Source organism: Chrysochloris asiatica, unplaced genomic scaffold (assembly GCF_000296735.1).
Source record: "Chrysochloris asiatica unplaced genomic scaffold, ChrAsi1.0 scaffold00006, whole genome shotgun sequence".
NCBI lineage: Eukaryota > Metazoa > Chordata > Mammalia > Afrosoricida > Chrysochloridae > Chrysochloris > Chrysochloris asiatica.
Window position 1 is genome coordinate 10790326 of NW_006408524.1, and position 22466 is coordinate 10812791.

The window sequence follows — 22466 nt, forward strand, 5'->3', positions numbered from 1 at the left end:
GTGGATGCACAGGTGCTTTAGCTCAGGATGCACAGGAGTTTTAAGGTGTACTTAAAACTCTTGATGCAGATCTCACAGCAGTGCAGCTTCTTACCCTGTGTGCCACTCCCGACAGTCCCCTAAGCCCACACCCAGGCCAAAGTTGCTCCCTGCAGCAGGACCCTCATGTGCCAAGTGCCCCCTTGTACATGCAGGGACCAGCCTCTGGTGGCTGGCCTGCAGGCCACTCCAAACAGGTCTCTCGGGAAGGACCCACATCCACAGCTGAGTTTTCAGCATCCCTGTGTCCTGGCCCAACGCCACCTCAGGAACCTGTGGCAGGTAAGATCATGGCGCTTTCTTGGGCTCCAACTGAAAATTAGGCTAGGAGGTGTTTCTCCCGATGTCAACTTCCTGGGTGCCATAGAGTCAGACAGCTCCTCCTGTGGCTGTGTGGGGTAAAGGGCCTAGTGTGGTGGTGGTGGTGGTGGGCTCAGGAGGTACCCTCTGTGATGACTGACAAGGGGTAGGGCAGGATGAGATGGAGCTGCCATCTTCCCAAGTCCTCCTGATGATGGGTACTCTGTGAACCCCTATCTTTGCTGATATAGATTGTATTGTGTCCCTAAATACATGTGCCAACTTGGCAGAACAGTGCAATGATTCCCATGATGTAATCTGATATGATAAGTCAATCATTTGTGAGAGAATTAGGTGTGGAATGCAACATTAATCCTGTCCCAACCCTGAACTGATGTAAGGGGAGTTTGCTTGGGGTGAATGAGGCCTGCAATGCCGTTAATCTTACAAAACATAAAAGGAAAGAAAGACAAGCAGAGCTCAGCGGAACCATGAAAGAAAAGCCAGGAGTGAACGTGACCTTTGGACCTGAGGTCCCTGCACTCAGAACCTCCTAGAACCAGAAGAAGAGTGATGCTAAGACACATGGAAATCTCCCAAATGCTGGGTCCACCAATGTTGAAAGGTGGCCATGACCTTTCCCCAGAACCCACACAGAGAAGATGCCTCCCGCTCGAGCTGGCACTCTGAGTTCAGACTTCTAGCCTCTGAATCAATGAGAGAAAAAATTTGTTTGCTAGAGCCATCCACTTGTGGTATTTCTGTTATAACAGCACTAGAAAACTGAGACACTTGCTGTGTGAGTGGAGGTTGGGGGATCTCAGGGTAGAAATCCCTTCAGCTCAGAGGGCTACAGGCCCTCACTCTGAGCTCCAAAGAGAGAGGGATCCCAGTAAACAGTCCTCCTCCCCCAAGTCTTCTCAGTTGGGAGCCTTGTGCCCAAGGTGAAGCCAGGACCACAGAGAGCAGCTAGGCTCTGGCTCTTGGCTCCACACAAGCCCTGTGACCTCAGACATTGTGTGATTTGGATGTTGCACAAATACCATATTATGTATATCCCAACATAATGTGTTTGCACACTGTCTGAATTACATAACTTCTTAGTTCAGGAACTTAGCCACTAAGCAACACACACCTGTATTTTTTTTTATGTTTAGGAAAAACACTGCCCGGTGCTGTGCCAACCTCACAATCATTGCTCTGCCTGAGCCCATTGCGGCTGCCACTGTGCCAATCCATCTTGTTGGGGGTCTTTTTCGCTGACTTCTACTTCACCAAGCATGTTGTCCTCCTCCAAGGACTGGCCCCTCCTGACAATATGTCCAAAGTATGAGAGATAAAGTCTGGCCATCTTGGCCTCCGGGGAGCACTCTGACTGCACTTCTTCCAACACAGATTGGTTTGTTCTTTTGGCAGTCCATGGTACTTTTAATATTCTCCTCCAACAATAACTCAGATGCATCAATTATTCTATGGCCTTCCTTATTCACAAAAAATACAAGTGGGTAGCTTTAAAGAACAGAAATTTATTTTCTCAACATTCTGGAAGCTGAAAGTTCAAATCAGAGTCTCAACTGCCCCTGTTGCTTCTGTGAGCTTCTCTCTAGTTTCTAGCGTCTGTCACTGATCTTTGGTGTTCTTTGCTAATAGTTCTCACAGATGAAGACTGTTTCATCTGTCTTCCCTCAGTGTGTCTCTGTGTCCATTCTTCTGTTTTTATAACTCAAACGAGATTAAATTTAATACTGATAGTCTAATACGACTTCATTAAAGAAAACTCATTTCCAAACAAGATCGTATTTACAAGGGTTAGGCTTTCAACACATAGTTTGGAGAGACAATTCAATCCATTGTTGTTGTTAAGTGTCATCGAGTTGGTTTCAACCCGTAATGACCCTATATATGGTTTCCAAGAGCAGCTGGAGAGTTTGAACTACCGATCTTGCAGTTCAAACCAAGCTTGTGGTCAAGTGCTTATCCTACAGCGCTACAAACACCTAGTAAATTGCCTCTGTTTCAACATGGCGCCTCAATCAGTGCCAGTACTGCCATTTGAGAATTACTATTTGCCCTGAAGTCAAAGGCAGTGTGACCGAACTAGCAAGAGAGTTAAGAGAGAGTAAGTTGAGGCCGTATCCTAGTAGATACTATGGCGTGCCAGCATCTTCCATGCGTTAGTTTCTCACAAAAATCCCACAAAATAAGTATTACTTAGGTCTCAATACTTCTGGTGTGGTGCTGTAGGATAAGCACTGGACTACAAAGTCAGTTTGAACAGCAAGGTCTGTGGTTCAAACTCACTAGCCTTTCCTCAGAAACCCTATGCAGGGTCACTAAGAGTCTAAATAGACTTGCCACTACTTTACTACAGTTATTTCTGTTTTACAGATTAAGGAAATTGAGACACAGGGAGATAAAAAGGCTTTATCAAGATCATCAGGGGGTCCTGGTGTGACGCTGTAGGATAAGCATTTGACTACAATGACAATCGACTCAAGGTCAGAGGTTCAAGCTCACCAACTGCTTCTTGGAACTCCTATATTGAGTTGCTCTGAGTTGGGACCGATTCAACGACACTTAGCAACAACAACAATCAAGGTCACACACCCAGAAAATGATATTGACCTCAAATCCTGGAATTTTAATCAATTGTTATTAAGTGCCATCAAGTCGGTTCCAACCCATAGCGACCCTGTATAGGGTTTCTGAGGAGCAGCTGGTGAGCTTGAACCTCCGACCTTGCAGTTCAAACCAACTTTATAGACCAGCACATTAACCCACAGTGCCACACTAGGATAGCCACATATTGTATTGTTTTGTGTTGTGTTGTGCCAAGCCAGTTCTGACTCATACCGACCCTCTATAGCATTTCCGAGGCATGGCTGGTGGGGTTGAGCTGCCAACCTTGTGGTTAGCTTGTCCTACAGTGACACACCAGAACTCCTTTTATAGCATCTTAATATAGATGTTATAAAAACATTCATTTGCTAACTAATTTCCTATCACATGTATCTCATACCATCAAGACCACAATTAGGTTGAAATCTCTCCATCACAACACCAAGACATCACACAACTATTGATTAACCATGGTCAGTGTCCTGGATTTGTAGGTACCGGTCCAAAACAAGACAGAAACTCTTGTGCAGCCTCCACTGTGACTTCTTCAGAGTTAATTTGTGTCTTAATCTCCTACGTTGGCTGGAGATGAGGGCTCCATTGGAAGGAACATTAGACAGGTAGTCCAGTGAATTGGATCTATGGCTAATGAGTGAGGGCTATGGGCAAATCATTTTACACACCTGTGCTTCCGTGTTCTACTCTTCTGCTTTAAGAGGGTTGTTGTTGTTAAAGTGTCATTAAGTCGGTACCGACTCATAGCAACCCTGTGCACTACAGAACGAAACACTGCCCAGTCCTGGGTCGACCTCACAATTGTTGCCACCCTTGAGCCCATTGATGCTGCCACTTTGCCAAACCATCTTGCTGGGGGTCTTCCTTTTTCTCTGACCATACACCTTACCAAACATGATATTCTTCTTCAGTGACTGTTCCCTCCTGACAATATGTCCCAAGTATGAGAGAGGAAGTTTGGCCATCCTGGCCTCCAAGGAGCACTCCAGCTATACTTCTTCCAACACAGATCTGTTGGTTCTTTTGGCAGCCCATGGCACTTTCAATATTCTCCCCCAACACCATAACTCAAAAGTATCAATTCTTCTATGGTCTTCCTTACTCACTGTCCGGCTTTTGCATGCATATGAGGTTATTTAAAATTTCATGACTTGGGTCAGGTGCACCGTAGTCCTCAAGCTGACATCTTTGCTCTTCAACACTTTAAAAAAAATCTTGTGCTGCTGATTTGCCTAGTACAATATGTCATTTGATCTTTTGACTGCTGCTTCCATGAGTGTTGGTAGTTGATCCAAGAAGAATGAAGTCCTTGAGAACTTCAATCTTTTCTCCATTGATAAGAATGTTGTTTATTGGTCCAGTGGTGAGGATTTTTGTTTTCTTGACATTGAGTTGCAATCCATAGTGAAGACTCTGGTGTTTGATCTTAATCAGTAAGTATTTCAAGTCCTTGTCATTTTCAGAAAACAAGGTTGTATCATCTGCATATCGCAAGTGATACGTAAGTCTTCCTCCAATCCTGATGCCGCATTTTTCTTCATAGAACCCAGATTCTTGGATTATTTGCTCAGCATACAGGTTGAATAAGTATGGTGAAAGATATAACCCTGTTGCACACCTTTCTTAATTTTAAACCATTTAGTGTTCCCATGCTCTGTTCGAACAACTGCCTCTTGGTCCATGTACAGATTCCTCATGATCACAATTAAGTGTTCCGGAATACTCATACTTCACAATGTTGTTCATAGCTTGTCATGATCTACACAATTGAAAGTCTTTATGTAGTCAATAAGGCACAGGTAAACATCTTTCTGGTATTCTTTGCTTTCAGCCAAGATCCACTGGACATCAGCAACGATATTCCTTGTTCTACATCCTCTTCTGAATCCAGCTTGAACCTCTGGACGTTCTCTGTCAATGTATGATTGTAGCCGTTTCTGTTATTACCTTTAGTATAACTTTACTCGCATGGGATATCAAAGAGATTATCCAATGATTTCTACATTCTGTTGGGTCACCTCTCTTTGGAATGGGCACAAATACAGATACCTTCCAATCAGTCGGCCAGATAGTTGTCTTCCAGATTTCTTGGCAGAGATGAGTGAGTGCCTCCTGTGCCACTTCACATTCTTGAAAGATTTCAATTTGTATTCCATCAATTCCTGGAGCTTTGTTCTTTGCCAATTCCTTTAATGCACCTTGGACTTCTTCCTTCAGTATCATTGACTCTTGATCATATGCTACCTCTTGAAATGATTGAACATTAACCATTTGCTTTTGGTACAGTGACTTTGTGTATTCCTTCCATCTTCTCTTGATGCTTTCTGCCTCATTCAATAATTTGCTCAGAGAATCCTTCAATAACAAAATTCGAGGCTTGAATTTTTTCTTCAGTTCCCCCAGCTTGAGAAATGCTGTGCGTGTTCTTCCCTTTTGGTTTTCTGACTCCGGATCTTTGCACATTTCGTTGTAATATTTGACGTTGTCTTCTCAAGCTGATCTTTGAAATTTTCTGTTCAGCTCTTGGACCTCCTCATTTCTTCCATTTACTTTAGCACCTCTATGCTACAGAACAAGTTTCAGTGTCTCTTCTGATATCCATTTTGATCGTTTCCTTCTTTTTTGTCTTCTTAATGACTTTTTGCTTTCTTCATGTATATGTTCTTGATGTAATCCCACAACTCTTCTGGTCTTCGGTCTTTAGTATTTAATATATCAAATCTGCTCTTCAGATGATCTCTAAATCTAGGTGGTATATATTCAATGTCATATTTTGGCTCTTGTGGGCTTGTTTCGGTCTGATAAATTCTAAATTCTCTCCTAGCTTCCCAAAACCTACAACTAATTATTGTCCAAATTAGGGTCTCCAAATTCTCTGAAGAGTGCACTGTTTGTTTATGGCTTCCCCCAAGTCATAAAACACCAGGGAGTAGGTTTTAATTACCAATCCATGAACCACTCAGAGGCTGTGAAATGAGATGATTGGCAGTTGGATCTTGCAAGTATGACTCTCCCTCAAGATTCAGGTCCCCCACTGCCATCTGGCAAGGTCCCTGGCTGCCCAGTGAAGAGTACGTTGTGTTTGGCAGCTTGGTGATTGGGAGTATTACCAACAGAGCATAACATTTTGATGATTTATAGGTTTCTACATCTTGGCCATGACTCCTGGTGTGATGCTGTAGGATGAGCCACAATGTTGATAGTTCAAATCCACCATCTGCTCCTCAGAAACCCTCTATGATGTCGCTATGAGTCTGAACCGACTCCACAGCACTCAACGATAATAACAACAATGTCTTGGTCATAAGTCCTGTTGGCACAGTGGGCTAATCATTGGGCTACTAACCCAAAGATTGGTAGTTTGAATGCACAAACCACCGTATGGAGAATAATGAAGCAGTCTGCTTTGTAAAGATTGATAGCCTCAGAAACTCTGTGGAGTGCTTCTCTGTCCTATAGGGTTGTTTGCTATGTGTTGGAATTGACAATGGCAGTGACTTTCGGTTTTTATGTCTAGCTCTAGTGTCTAGATGTGTCAAACCCAACCTGGATCTACTTACAAGAAGACAATTTGAACAGTGGCCATAAATAATGTGCATATCTTTCAGAGATAATGTAGCCAGGCAAGGTAATATGTTTTTCATGCTATAAAGGCATTTATCTTATATTAACTCTTTACCAAGCTATTTGCAACCCTTATTGAGACTGTCCATTGTTGCTGCTCCAAAAACTAGTACCTGCTAATCTCTTTATCACTGAGAGTGCAGATGCATGATGTTTATCTTTTCTTCAAAATGTAAATCAACATTTCCTATCCACTTCTATCATATACTTCACAAATAAGTCTATTCTGTCATTACCTTGAAGACCAAATTAACCAAAACTCTCATTCACTTGGGCATCTATGAAGGAGACCTCAGTTTTTGAAGAAAGTTGTATTGCTAATTCTAACTGATGTTGCCATGGCAACACTGCAGCAGAGTTGCATTGGGACCTGGCTGCTGCTGCGGCTTTATGATGGGACTGCAGGCAATACTAGGAGAGTAAATTGAAAAAGATGATTGAGACAAAGATCAGGGGGAAAAACCAGCAACACCAAATTTCATTATTAGACAGGGAGCACTATATGTGCTGAAGTTTGCGATATGAGGTACCATCTTTAAAAGGAGTCCCACTGGGAACCCAACATTCTATGGGAGCGCTCACCCTTACAGTCACACTGAAGGAAATTATGGCCTGTGGTGTTTCAGTGCATGCCAGGTGAAGAGGTAAACCAGACACCTGGCTGTGTCTTAGGAAAGAAACCTTCTCTTTGGGTCTATATTGATGTACTGAGAACCCTAGCTGTCTCTTGGGTGTTTCTTTAATATAAATCCACAGGAACATCCTGCATTTTCATGAAAATGCCAAGATTTTCAGCTAAGTCAAGTGCTCAAGTTGGATCGAGATAGGGCATGGTCAGGAAAAGGTGAAGGTGTCTATAGCTGAATTTCAGCTGTTCCAGCCTTCTCCCTGTCACCTTCCAGTGAGTTTACATAACTGGGATCAGAGATTTACGGGCTTACTCCAGCTCCACAGCTAATTAGTGCAAGAGACAGAAGGAGCAATACGATTCCCCGCTGTGTTCAGTTCTAGCCCTATTCCAGCATCTTTCCTCACTTGAAATATAAGAAGATTGGCCTCAGTGAGCCATGGATACCATCTAGTCCTGAGATCACTTAATTATTCACTTGTGAACATGGTTGTGAATGTCCAAGTATCCAATTTCTAAAGGTTCTCTCCTACAATTTAGAAAGGCAATAGATAAGAGATGACGAATGGGTGGTTTTCCTTCCTTCTTTCCCGTGCTGCACTTACCCTTTCAAACAATACAATCTGCAGGACTGTGACACAAACAATGCAGAGAAATTCTATCCAACAGACCTCTTATTATTATTTCTTTATCATATCATTTGCTATTGATGAGGAGGAACTTTATGACTTGTATGTTATGGCTGCAGATTGCACATGTTCATGACTAAAGAAAAAAAAATATGTATAACAGAGGTATTTCCTTTTAAAGATGAACATTCCCAGAGTGGAGATGAATGCGTTGACTATTTGTAAGAATACACTCACATTCTTCTTCAAGCATCTCTTCTTGGGAGTGGCCATATGAACCAGTGGGTCTGTAGAAGGCATTCCAGGTTTCAGGATCACAGTGGAAGTCTTATTTCAGAGATGTGTTGTTTTCTTCTTGGATGCGAGATGGTGCCGAAAAACCAAGATTTTAGATTCAGACATAACTGTGTTCCAATCCTGTTTACTGACTTTTGGTAAGTGACTTAAACTTGGAACTTTGATTGGCTTTCCCAGAAAAGAGGAATATTATTAAATATGATTGTTATGAAAATAATATGCAATAAATGTAAAACATCTGGGGTAGTGCCTGGAAAAGTAGATTCTCAGTAAAGGTCAGTGCCGCCCATGAGCTACAGAATGTCCATATATTAAAACTGTCTAGCAGAAGGCTGTCCATGGATCAGCCTAGCATTCAGTCATCTTGTAGTCAAGTTCTTTTGTCAAGAGCAAATATGAGAAAGATTGCCATGCTTTGATCCTAGAATAAAATATCCTTTAACCATGAAATCATTGAACTAAAATTAAATATCTAAATAGCTTACATTCTTTATTTACTATTTGTGATATTCATTCTAGGAGTATTTTAATGAAAATGATATGTGCCAAAGAAGGCATAAATGAAAGGTGTATGAAGAATCAGAAAATATTTTTTAAATTATTACAACTTTTTTTTAAAAAATTAAAACTTTTTTTGAAACTATTAGATCCCCTATTATACACTTTTGTTTTGCATCTGAATGTTTCTTGTACTTAAATGTATAAACATTCCAGGAGTCTGAATTTTATAAGTTGTTGTTAGGTTTCTGAGGAGCTGCTGGTGGGTTTGAACCGCTGACCTTGTGATTTGTAGTCCATTGCTGATCCTACAGCTGAGTTGATTCTGACTCATAGAGAGAGCCTATAGATCGGGGTAGAATTGTCCTATAGGGTTTCCCAGACCATAGCCTTTATGGAAGTAGAATGCCGTATCTGTTTTCCATGGAATGGCTGCTGGTTTCAAACCCCCGCCTTTCAATCAGCAGGCCAGCACCCAGGACTCCTGCTGTAAAGTAGGTTGTATGCTGAAGGGTGTACTCTGATGTCAGTACACCTTTTATACATTGAGTTGGGACATTTGAATAGATGGGTGTGTGTGGACGCATGATGAATCCCTCCCCAGCTCCTGTTGTAAGCATCTCCAGGTGGTGGATAAGTGGAGCCAGGGGAACCCAGCTACCCTGTCTGCAGTGACTTGATGTCCAGGGGTGACCGTTCTCTTGCAACACACCCCTACGCTTTCTCATCTGGATCTAAGTCCTGCTGTTATGATACCATCTCCTACAGCAGGGGTGGGGAATATTTTTTCTGCCCAAACTGATAATATCATTCACGAGCCATACAAAATTATCAACGTAAAAATTAGCCCGCTGTATTTGGTTAAACATTTAATGAACTCACCTCTAATGTGGAATCCTGATATGGTGCTGTGGGTTAATGCACTGGATCACAATGCCATTTGAACTGCAAGCTCGGTGGTTCAACCTCATCAGCTGCTCCTCAGAAACCCTATACAAGACCACTATGGGTCAGAACCAACTCAATAGCATTAACAACAGCAACAATGTGGAATCAGAGGCCTGATGTGGAGATGTGGGTTAATGCGCTGGACTGCAAGGCTGGTTTGAACTGCAAGTTTGGTGGTTCAAGCTCACCAGCCACTTCTTGGAAACCCTAGCTATACAGGGTCACTATGGGTAGGAACCAACTCCATGGCACTTAACAACACAACTGCAACAACAATCTTCAACTTACCAGTAGACGTGGGGCCTGTGTGTCATAGACATTGTGGCTTTACTGAGTATCGTGTGTCTGAGGTCAGAGAAAGCTTGTTTAGTCTCTCTTTGCATTTTAGGTGTTTTCATTTGGCCAACAAATAGTACAATTTTGTGGGAAGATGGGATAATGTTATTTCTCTTAACATTTAATGACACTGGAATTTAATAAAATTTAACACCAGAAGGTTGAGATACCTTCAGTAGATTCTGTCATCTGGTCTCCCTGGATAACACTTTAAAAAACAAAACAAAAAAGCCAATAGCAATCTTTTGACATTATGGTGTTTCCTAGCCAAGTGTAGCATCTACTGTAGCAAGCAGAGCATAGAAATGTTTCACTTTCCCAAATCTACAAATAGCTAACACATTGGAATGTGTAACAATAATCATTTAAAAAAAGAAGAAGAAGAAAACAGAATAGCTCTATCTCTGAATATCTTTTCAATCTTTTCTAATTTCATCTAAGCTAACAACTAATCTGAGGAAATAGATTCTTACTTTCCTGTTGTATTTTTGAGTTGGGCTCAGTAACTATACATTGAAAATATTTGGTAAGAACAAAAAATGTGCCATAGGTTCAAGCCTTAAAGTGAATATTGTAGCACACTGATTATCAGACCAGTGACAGAAACAAAGTTAAGAGAAAATACACATGGTGAACAATCCTTTTCTGTTTATATCATGTTCTTATTGTGGTTACTGTTAAGTGCCGTGGAGTTGGTTCCGACCCATAGCGACCCTGTACAGGGTTTCCAAGGCTGTAAATCTTTACAGGAGCAGAACGCCTCATCTTTCTCCCGTGGAACCGCTGGTAGTTTCAAACTGCTGACCCTGAGGTTTGCAGCCCAATTTGTAACCACTCTGCTACCAGAGCTCCATGTTTTTAGACTCCATTAAATCAAATATGTTAATTAACCTAAGCTGCACAAGATCTCTTTAAAGTGTTAAAGAGCAAAGATGTTAGTTTGAGGACTGTGGTGTGCTTGACCCTAGCCATGGTATTTTCAATAACCTCATTTGTATGAGAAAGTTGGACAATGACGAAGGAAGACCATAGAAGAATTGGTGCATTTGAGTTATAGTGTTGGAGGAGAATGTTAAAAGTATCATGGACTGCCAGAAGAGCAAACAAGCAATATATTGGAAGATGTATAGCCAGAATTCTCCTTAGAAGCCAGGATGGCTAGACTTCATCTCTCATACTTTGGACATATGGTCAGGAGGGTCCAGTCCCTGGAGAAGGACATCCTACTTGTTAACGAGGAGAGTCAGTGAAAAAGAGGAAGACCCCCAACAAGACTGGCACAGTGGCAGCGGCAGTGGGCTCAAGCGTGGCAACAATTGTAAGGTTGACTCAGGACTGTTGTGTATAGGTCACTGTGAGTCGGTAATGACTCAACAGCAACAAAACAAAGTAAGAAATCTGCTAGTGCAAATGGTCTGTGGTCGATTTCTAACATAAAGGTTGGTGATTTGTGTGGAAGGATGCCCTGCTGATCCACTTCCACCTAGAGTGCAGCCAAGAGCAACTCTACGGGAGCAGTCCTCCTCTGTAAAACATGGGGTTGCCATGAGTTGAAATCGACTTGACAACAACTAACAACAGCGAAATAGGAATTCATTATTAATAAGTTCAGGAAAGAATGGACTGTTTCTTTCTTTCCTTTTCAAATTCATTACAATTCTTTGACGTTTCATCTCTAACTCAAAATGCCTGTCTCCTTGGCACCCTTCCTTTGCTTGTTTTGTTAATTTTGATATTTTGCTGATCTTTTTTTACCATCATCCTTATCAACAATTTCTACATGCTTCTTTCTTTTTTTCTGTGACGGAGACCAGGTAAATGCTGAAGACCAGAGGACTCATTCCTGCTAGATTAGCGACAGAGCAGTCAGACAGAGTCCTTGGCCGCCCCCTCCTGGTGAGATGGCATTACTACAAGCACACTGATTCAGAGCGTCTCAAATCATATCCAGGCAGTAATATCAGTTTAAATTATTTACAAGATAAAAGGTGATATATATCTCTCTCAATAATAAATTATGATACAAACATTGATAGAGATCAATTAAAGGCTAACGATTAACATTCTAGTTGTATGGTGAGAGTTAAAAAAGTACTTTTGGTAATACACTCAACAAGGAGCTCTGGTAGTGTAGTGGTTACGAATCTGGCTGTGAACCTCAAGGTCAGCAGTTCGAAACTACCAGCTGTTCCGCTGGAGAAAGATGAGGCTTTCTGCTCCCGTAAAGATTTACAGCCTCGGAAACCCTGTACAGAGTCGCTATGAGTCGGAACCGACTCCACGGCACATCACAACAACAACAATACACTCAACACTTCACAGAAATATACCCTGACCCAAACCATGGTATTTTCAATAGCCTCATATGCATGTGAAAGTTGGACGATGAATAAGGAAGACCGATATTGATGCATTTGAGTTATGGGTTGGGGAAACACTGAAACTACCATGGGCTTCCAGAAGAACAAACAAATGTGTATTGGAAGAAGAACAATCGGAATGCTCTGGAGTTAAAACATCAATTCATTTTAGAGAAAAGTTCAGTTACTAGTAGCCTGTTTGGACCGCATATGCGTTGAAGCCTTTATGTATAATTTATTGTTGTTGTTAAGTGTTGTCGAGTCAGTTCCAATCCATAACGATCCTGTATAGGGTTTCCGAGGAGCTTCTGGTGAGCTTGAACCTCCGACCTTGCAGTTCAAACAGCTTTGCCGTCTGGCACATTAACCCACAGTGCCACACCAGGACTCCATAATTAATTGGTGTGACCCAAAAATAATAGAATCAAATAATATGGTAACTGCTTTAGCCATCTGTATGTGAGTCTAGTAATACATACACTGTTTTACATTTGTTCATGCTCTCTGTACGTGGGGTCCACTGATTCAAAGATGGCGAAACTAGTGGAATTCTTACTCCACAGCTGTGGCTTTCTGGACAGATGGAAATCGTAACGTAGATTTCACAACACACCTTGCCTTCTACATTTGAATCCATTGAGTGCATACTGTCATTGTATATGGTTTTTAATGTGGAAAAAACATTGTGAGGGCCTCTATCTTGGAGAACGCATGTTAATTTATCTATAAATAAAGCTACAAGGATTATTCACTGTTGTTCTAGGATTTGAAATTCCCACCTAATGTTATGTTTTGATTATTGCTGTCTTTATGCCAGTGAAAAGAATAGCCTAAAAAAGATCAATGTTCATTTAAAACAAAATATCAAATTATCTTAAGTTTTTAAATAAGCTTCTTATGAAGATTTTAACCACTCACCAGAGTATAAATCTCAGTGTACCTGTCACCCCACTTCAGTGATGGTCAAAGTTTATAATTCACTTTAAATAAGCATCTGTTATGTTGTTGTTGTTAAGTGCTGTTGAGTTGGTTCCAACTCATAGTGACCTTATATAGGGTTTCTGAGGACAGGCTGGGAAGCTTAAGTTGCCAGCCTTGTGGTTCAAATTGACCTTGAGACCCATTGCTTTATCCTGCAGTGCCACACAAGGACTCCAAGTATCTGTTCAGAATGCATGTAAATAAGTGACTTCTTTGGACCTATGTACTGAATGACAGGATCTAAAGAAGGGTGAAACCAATGCTTTCTCATGGCTAGTAACTGCATTTTGGGTCATTGTGCACTTTTCATAGAGAGCACTCTCATAGAAAGTTAAATACATTTCTTGAAAATGAGTAACACCTAGCCAGAGAATAAATAGTATAGATATTAACAGGAACCCTAGTGGTGCCATGGGGTAAGCTAACCAAAATTGGACTGGTGGTTCGAACCCACCAGCTGCTGCATGAGAGAATGATGTACTTCCATAATGATTTAAAGTCTCAGAAATGCTACAGAACAGTTGCACTTTGTCCTATAGGGGCCACTATAAACAGAAACCAATTCTAAAGCAGTGCTATAGCTGTTAACATTATTTTCATCCCCAAACTAAAATACTATATGTAAGAAATGTATTCCTCAACAGGTGATTGAACTACTTTCTGTAGCTTTGAGTCATATGAAAGGTTTGATTCCTTTTTGCAAATCTAGATGTGAGATGTGTGTTTTTCTTCGCCCATCTCTGATGCTTATCTCACAGACACTGATACATCATTGCCCTTTTCGGGATTCTAGGTTTGAGAGCTAATATCAGCAACATTAGGCCTTCCTAGTTTAATGGACTGAACTGGGCAGAACTGATTTAATAAAGAAAAGGAATGGCTAATCCTAATCACATCAGATAGCAAAATCTATTTTTGAAATATATGTCCTGGATATATCATATAAAATCAATCTAATATTCTTCTTCTTCCTCAAGCTTCCTGATATGAATCTCTGAAATTAACTCTACCAGGATGATGCTGTTAAAATTGTGTTAAAGATTTGAACCCTAAGACCAATTTACTCAATAGTAAACTTATAATTGTACTCTTAGTTCATTTCTGCATGTTTTAAATACCACATCAACACTTCTGGTTGTTCTCTGAACTTTGAAACAAGATTATACCAAAAAAAATTTTTTTTTTCTATTTTGCTTTTTCTTAGTACAACTCAACATCTGATTTTGGCATTTTGCTTACAAACACATGCTGAGCAATTATAATACATGTGGTATATTATTATGGTGGTGGTGGTTATGTGCGGTGGAGTCCGGTTCTGACTCATAATGACCCTGTATAGGGTTTCCGACTCCACGGCACATAACCACCAACCATCATAGGGTTTCTGAGGCTGTAAATCTTTACGGGAGCAGAAAGCCTCATCTTTCTCCCACGGAAGAGCTGGTAGTTTCGAACTGCTGACCTTGTGGTTCGCAACCCGATTTGTAACCACTATGCTACCAGAGCTTTTCTTTAAAAATACAACAAACAACAACAACCAACAGACACATTGTGCAATCCAGCCTCCTTCCCACTGGCAATTATAGCAGATTTTATAGCAAAAATTATTTTCCCTTTGTTCTTTATTCTTAGTAGATCTCATTGAGAAAGGTTCCCTCCCCTCTTTATAAAAAAAAAAAAGTGTGAATATGATTTAGGCTTTGAGACTTTCCTTAGAAGATGTAAAAATTTACATTGAAATGTAATCATTTGTAACTTCTAGTTTTGTGTGTTAAAGATGCTGTCCTTACATTGTTTCCCTCTATAGTCCAGATGTTGGACCCAAGTCTTTTCTGTCTTATGGCTCAAATATCTCTCAGGGTCTCCGTATCATCTGTGCTCAGAGCTTGCAGAGGGGGACCTTTCACACCTTAGAGCCTTAACTGACGAGTGGTCAGTGTCGTTTCCATGCAAATAAAATTTGTTGTCCACATGTAACTGCAAGGAAAGCTGAGGAATGTAGAATTTTGTTTCCAGGAAAGAGAGATGTCCGGGTTTTGGCAGATGCTGCTGTAACTGAATTCTGAGCTTCAGTAAAATGTACAAGACAATCTTCAAAGTCTGATGAGCCTCAGCAGAGAGGAGAGAAGTGAAAGGGCTGAGTTTGACCCTTAACTGAGATCCAGGAAGATGCAGAATGACCTCTCTTGGTTTACAGGTTGTGCCTGGAACTGATGCCGATGTGGCTGCTGGAACGTTGGCATCGGCAGCTGAGGGTGCTCCAGTGGAGGAAGCAGAGACAGAAGAGCCAAGTCTTCCTGCTGATGAAGGAGTAAGTGCAGAGGAAGCCAAAGCCGATGCTGACACCACGCAGGCAGCAGATAGTGACAGACCTGTTCCAGAAGAACCTGAAGTAGCAGTGGCTCAGGTAAGGGTCCTAGGGAAACAGAGGTTGGGGAAGATGGTGCCAGTTAGAATGTTTTGTCTATTTGTTAATGGTGATAACTCTTTGAGTGTGGAATAGGTTTGTCACCATTTTGTGGCATCCAGTTGGCCCAAAAAAAGTTATTGGATGTTCTAAAACAGTGGTCCCAGTATCCTCCCAAAGTCAGCATTGCAAGGTTTTACACAGGCCCGAGAGTCCTGGTGTGGCTCTGTGGGATAAAGCACTGGGCCAAAAGGTCAGTTTGAACCACAAGGTCTGTGGTTCAAGCTCATCAGCCACTCCTTGGAAACCCTATACAGGGTCACTATGAGTCGGAATCCACTCGAAGGTACAAAACAACAACAACAACACACAGACTCCAGGGCCTCTGGATGACTGAGCTTGCGCAAAACAAGAGAAAAGGAAACATGATAGAGAAAAGGGATGAATGCACACAGATAATAGAATGAAAATGGAGGGAGAAGAAAGAAGATATGATTGAATCACTATGATTGTTGTAGGGATTGTGTGAGAAAATACCCAGAGGCCGCCAGTGCCTGGTCAAGGTGTGAGCTCAGTGTTCCTGTTAGGTGCTATCAGTTCTGACTCATAGCAACCCTTTGCACAACAGAAGAACACTGCCCACCCACAGCAGCCTCACAACTGTTGTTATGTTTGAGCCCATTTTTGTTGCCTCTGTGTCAGCCCATCTCATTGGGGGGTCTTCCTTTTTTTTTTTTTTATTTTGCTAACCTTCCACTTTTCCAAGCATGATGCTCTTCTCCAGGAACCAGTCCCTCCTAACAACATGTCCATAATACTTGAGAAGATGTCTGTCCACCCTCCCTTCAAAGGAGCATTCTAGTTGTACTTCTTCCAAGACAAATTTGTTTGTTCTTCTGGCAGTCCATGGTATTTTCAGTATTCTTCTCCAACACCATAATTCCAATGCATTGATTCTTCTACTGTCTTCCTTATTTATTGTCCATCTTTCACATCCATATGAGGTATGTTGTTGTCGAGTCGATTCCGACCCATAGCGACCCTGTACCGGGTTTCTGAGGCTGTAAATCTTTACGGGAGCAGACCGCCTCATCTTTCTCCCATAGAACCACTGGTAGTTTCAAACTGCCAACCTTGAGGTTCGCAGCCCGATTCGTAACCACTACGCTACCATAGCAGCTTGGGTCAAATGCACCATAGTTCTTAAAGTCACATCTTTGCTCTCTAACACTTCAAAGATGTCTTGTGCAGCAGATTTACCCAATGGAATATATGGTTTGATTTCTTGACTGCTGTTTCAGTGGGCATTGATTTTTGGATACAAGCAAAATGAAGTCCTTGACAAGTTCAATATTTCCTCCATTTTTCATGATATTTTTATTGGTCCAGTTGTGAGGATTTTCATTTTCTTTACATTGAGGTACAATCTATATTAAAACTATAGTCTTAGATCTTCATCAGTAAGCATTTTAAATCTTTTTTGCTTCCAACAAGCAAGGTTATTTCACCTGCATATTGAAGATTATTAATGAGTCTTCCTCCAATCCTTTTACCACTTTCTTCTTTATGTAATTCAGCTTTTCAGATTAAGGGCTCAGTATGTGGATTAAGTAAGTGTGGAGAAAGGACACAACCCTGACACACCCTTTCTTGATTTCAAACCATCCCATATCCCCTTGTTCTATTCCAAAACTGCCTCTTGTTCTATGTGCCAATTCCTCATGAGCACAATCAAGTGTTATGGAATACACATTCTTTGCAATATTTTTCACAGTTTGTTATGATCTGCAAAATCAAATGCTTTTGCATAGTTAAGAAAGCACAACTAAACATATTTTGGTGTTCTTTGCTTTTAGCCAAGATCCATTGGATGTCAGCAATGATATCTCTGGTTCCACTTCATTTCCTGGAATTTGTGGCAACTCCCTGCCAATGTATTGCTGCAACCATTTTTGAATTACCTATAGTAAAATTGACTTGCATGTGTAATTGATGATATTGTTACATGATTTCTGCATTCTATTGGGTCATCTTCCTTTGGAATGGGCACCAACATGGATCTCTTCCAATCAGTTAGGCAAGTAGCTGTCTTCCAAATTTCTGGCATAGACCATTTTGGTGCTTTCTTCCTTTCTTGTCTGTTTGATTACTTTTTGCTTTCTTCATGTATGATGTTCTTAATGTCATCCCCCTCTTCTTCTGGTCATTAGTGTCTAAAGCATCAATCTGTTCTTGAAATGGTCTCTAATTCAGGTAGGATAGACTCAAGATATTATTTTGGCTCTCACTGACGTGCTTAACTTTTCTTTAACTTCAGCCTGAACTTGCATTTGAGAAACTGATGTTCTGTTCCACAATTGACCCTCGTCTTGTTTTGGCTGATACTACGGAGCTTTTCAGTCATCTCTTCCTAAAGATGTAGTCAGTTTGATTCTTGTGTATTGTAACTAATGAGGTCCACATGTATAGTCCCTATTTATGTTGTTTAAAAAAGGTATTTGCAATGAATAAGTCATTATTGTTGTTGTTAAGTGCCGTTGAGTCGGTTCTGACTCATAGCGATCCTATATAGGGTTTCTAAGACGTGACTGGTGAGTTAGTCTTGCAAAGTTCTATCATGCGATTTCCAGCATCATTGCTATCACCAAGGCCCTATTTTGCAAATACAAATTCTTCTTTGTTTTTGACTTCCACATTTCAGTCATCAGTAATTATCAATGCATATTGATTACATGTGTGATAAATTTTGGACTGAAGAAACTGGTAAAATTCTTCAATTTCACCATCATTGGCTTTAGTAGTTGGCGTGTGAATTGGAGTACGAGTGATATTAACTGGTCTACCTTGTAGACATATGGATAGTATCCTAGGACAGACCACATTGTACATCAAGGGAGATCTTGAAACACTCTTTTGATGATGAATGTGACATCATTTCTCTTCAGTTTGTAATTCCCAGCATAGTAAACCATATGATTGTCTGATTCAAAATGGCCAATGTCAGTTCATTTCAGCTCACCAATGCCTAGAATATTGATCTCTCTGCATTCAACTTCATTTTTGACAACTTCAGATTTTCCTAGGTTAATACTTCATACAGTCCATGTTCTGATTATTAATGGATATTTGCAGCTGTTTCTTCTCATTTTGAGTTGTACCCCAACAGCAAGTGAAATCTCCCCAAAGTCTTGCTCCAGCCACATGATTAATGTCAGCTCGACTTTGAAGAAGGAGCTCTGGTAGTGTAGTGGTTACGAATCGGGCTGCGAACCACAAGGTCAGCAGCTCGAAACTACCAGCTGATCCGCGGGAGAAAGATGAAACTTTCTGCTCCCAGAAAGATTTATAGCCTCGGAAACCCTGTTCAGGGTCATCATGGGTCAGAAACAACTCGACGACAGTTAACAACAATTACTTTGAAGATGCAGCTCTTCCCCAGTCGTATTTTGAGTGTCTTCCAACCAGAGGACCTCATCTTCTGGCACCGTATGTGACAATGTTCTAGTGCTACTCATGAAGTTTTAAATGGCTAGCCATTCAGAAATGGCCTACCTCTCCATCATTCTAGTCTATCTTAGTGTAGAAACTTTGCTGAGACCTGTCCACCATGGGGGAACTTGCTGATATTTAAAATCCTGGTGGCATAGCTTCCAGCATCACAGCAACACATAAGCCACCACAGAATGACAAACTGCCAGGTAGTAATGGGAGAACACAATATTTTTATAATTAGTAGTAAATTGTTTCAAATTCACCATTAGGGTCATTTCACCAAGAGCCCATACCTATACTATAGTTTTAAAAGGGAGCTGAGTACCAGCTGCATGGATGGAGTTAGACCTTCCTGCTCAACAGGAATGTAGCTCTACATCTTCACAGTAGTGTCCAACAGCACCAAATCCACATGCCCCATGAACATGGGAGCCCGTAACCTAAGTGTCCATGTGGGGCAATGCTGTCATTAGGAGGTGCGAAACACTGTTAGAGAAAGACACCAAAATGACTGACAATAAAATTGCTCTGTAATGTTTCAGCAGAAATATATAATTTTTTTCTAAAAATATCCTTGTCCTTAGTTATAACAGCAAAAACATTTGTGTGTGTGTGTGTGTGTGTGTGTGTGTGTGTGAACCTAGCTTACATAGATCACTGTAACTACAAGGCTAAATAAAACTCGATGCTAATTCACTTTTCAATCCTAATTTGCTCAGGTCAGAGTTGTTATTATTACCCAGTTACAATGATGCTTCAAATCACATGATTTTGTCTGCATATCTATTGTCACTGGAAGGTGTAATTTTAAGTTAGCTAGCTGTTTGTACCACTACTATTGCCATTGCATTCTGTGACATTTGGGAATTACAATTTATGAGTAACGTTGTTAAATGCTGTCGAGCTGGTTCCGATTCATAGTGATCCTGTATAGGGTTTCCAAGGAGCAGCTGGTGAGCTTGAACAGCCAACCTTGCAGTTCAAAATGACCTTGCAGTCCAGCACATTAGCCTGTAGCACCACACCAGGACTCCATTAACACTAGTATCTAAAAAGCTTTCCTAAGGATTATGTTTGGTCTGGTATAGGAAACTAGTGCGGTGTGTGTGTATGTGGCGGGGCAGGAGAGGTGGCGGTTCCACCATGTTACCAACCCTTGTGACACCCACTGATGTAGAGACAACCAGTCTGCCACCCACTGGTTGATCTTTCTGAGTTGTGGGAAGTAGCAATGAAGATTGAGTTTAATGTTATGATATCTTTTTTCTGATTATTGTATAAATAATCAATTCCCCCAAATCTCTCTCTCCAGTGTTATATAAAACTTAAGACTGAATTATCCCTTTCATCCCGCAGGGAAAACAGCTGAGAGCAGGAGTATTTGGAAAAGTAACTTAAAAGATTAATCTAGTGTTTTTCTTAGATTTTCTTGTCACCCCACCAAGACCGTTGACATCTGTGTTGTTATCCTTGTTGACCAAGAGTGTATGTTTTCTCCAAATTGGAGGAAGAAAGTGCTGTCCCTCCTGGCATTCTAGGAACTGTACAACCTGCTCTGAGAGGCAAAGGCATCTCTGAATTGTGTGCTAATGAAACTGCCCTCCTGGCTCATCTTTGTTAAAAAAAAAAGAATTAAGTTAAAAGGAGGCCTTGATCCTTTGGTTTTGCTTTTCTCTAGGTAATAGAGGTGGATAGCAGAGTTAGGAACCCCTCAAGAAGGAACTGTAGTGTGCACTCCTGCGATAACCAGCAAGCAAAGGACTAGTCACCTGTCCCCTGATACAGGCTACCTATTTGAATCCAGCACACAGTTTCAGGCTATTCGGGAGTCCTGGTGTGGTGCTGTGAGTTAATGCACCAGAATGCAAAGCCTTTTGAAATGCAAGGTCAGTGGTTCAAGCTCACCAGCTACTCCTCAGAAACCCTATACAGGGTCACTATGGGTCGGAATCGACTGGCCAGTACTTCACAACAACAACAACAGGACTATTGTTATTGTTGTTAAGTGCCATCGAGTTGATTCAGACCCATAGCGACCCTGTATAATGTTTCCAAGGAGCAGCTGGTGAGTTTGAACCACTGACCTTGCAGTTCAAACGACTGCAGTCTGATGCATTAACCCACAGCACCACACCAGGACTCTAAAAAAAGAATTACAGGAAGTTAAATATCGGCTTCCAACAAATGCTAATCTTCAGCAGGACAAAAGGGACCACTGCAAACCTATGACCTACAGGGGCTACTACATTCAAGTTCAGGTCTGGCCCCTCTAATGCTATGAGAGACCCCCACTCTCTCTTTCAGTCTCTGACCCTTCTTCCAAAAAGGCCTGGTGGTACCATGCTTGACTGTGGACTCACCACTTACGCTGCAGGAGACAAGACCTGGAGATCTGTCCCATAGAGATGGCAGCCATGGACACGTTGTGGGGCAGTTCTCCGTCCAGTAGGGTCGCTCGGAGTCAGAACCAACCTGACAGCAGTGGATAACCCTCTTCCCAGTTTGCAAAAAAACATCATGTTCCCAAAAATGCATGATTGTTCTCGATCCAGAGGAGTTGTCTCAGGTTTTAGTGCCCAGAAAGGACAGTGAAGACTGAAGGGAGCCGTGTCATGAGGCCGGTGTAGCAGGGCAGAAGCCCAAAGGTAAAGAGTCTGAGCTGGGTTTGGGGAACAGTGAGGCACAAGTACAGGAGACAGCAGCAAAGAAGGGTTAGAGGTAGGTCATGGAGGACCTGGCAGTCCCAGCACCCCTCAACTCCATATTTCCTTCCCCCAGGAGAAGGTCATCCCCTCTGTGGTCATAGAGCCTGCTTCCAACCATGAAGGGGAGGGAGAACATGACATATCTGTTGGCGCGGAAGCCAAAGAGACCACCGATGAGGCACCTCTCCCAAGCTCCGCCAGCGAGACAGTGCCAAGCACAGAGCAGAAGACCCCAGAGGATGCTCCACCTGCCTCCGCAACACCAGCTGGAGAAGCTGACCAGCCAGGACTTGCACAGGATGCCTCTCAGGGATTGCCCCCTGGCTTCCTCTTTAAGGTCTTTGTTCTTTTTTTAAAATCTTATGGCCATTTCCTTCCTTTGCGCAAACCTTCAATTCATTTCAACTTCTACTCTTTGCAATATATATTTTTCTTAATAATGCTTTCCCTTTCATGCTAGCATGGTGTTGTAAAATGAAAGGGAGGGAGTTTACTTGAAAAGAAATGGCTTTGGGTTTAATTAAATATCCGTTCTCTGAAAACACATATGTGAAACTTTCCCAATTATTACCTGCCAGGAGCTAAGAG

General features: G+C 41.5%; 1 protein-coding gene across 2 annotated transcripts in view; it reads left to right on the forward strand.

Moving 5' to 3' along the window:
• Nucleotides 1-22466, forward strand: part of AMPH (amphiphysin) — a 324014-nt gene that overhangs the window by 289732 nt on the left and 11816 nt on the right. For both annotated transcript variants that reach the window (XM_006832119.1, XM_006832120.1), the window contains 2 exons: nucleotides 15472-15681; nucleotides 21952-22215. In XM_006832119.1, the coding sequence (XP_006832182.1) occupies nucleotides 15472-15681; nucleotides 21952-22215 (474 nt within the window). The remainder of the gene's footprint in view (nucleotides 1-15471; nucleotides 15682-21951; nucleotides 22216-22466) is intronic.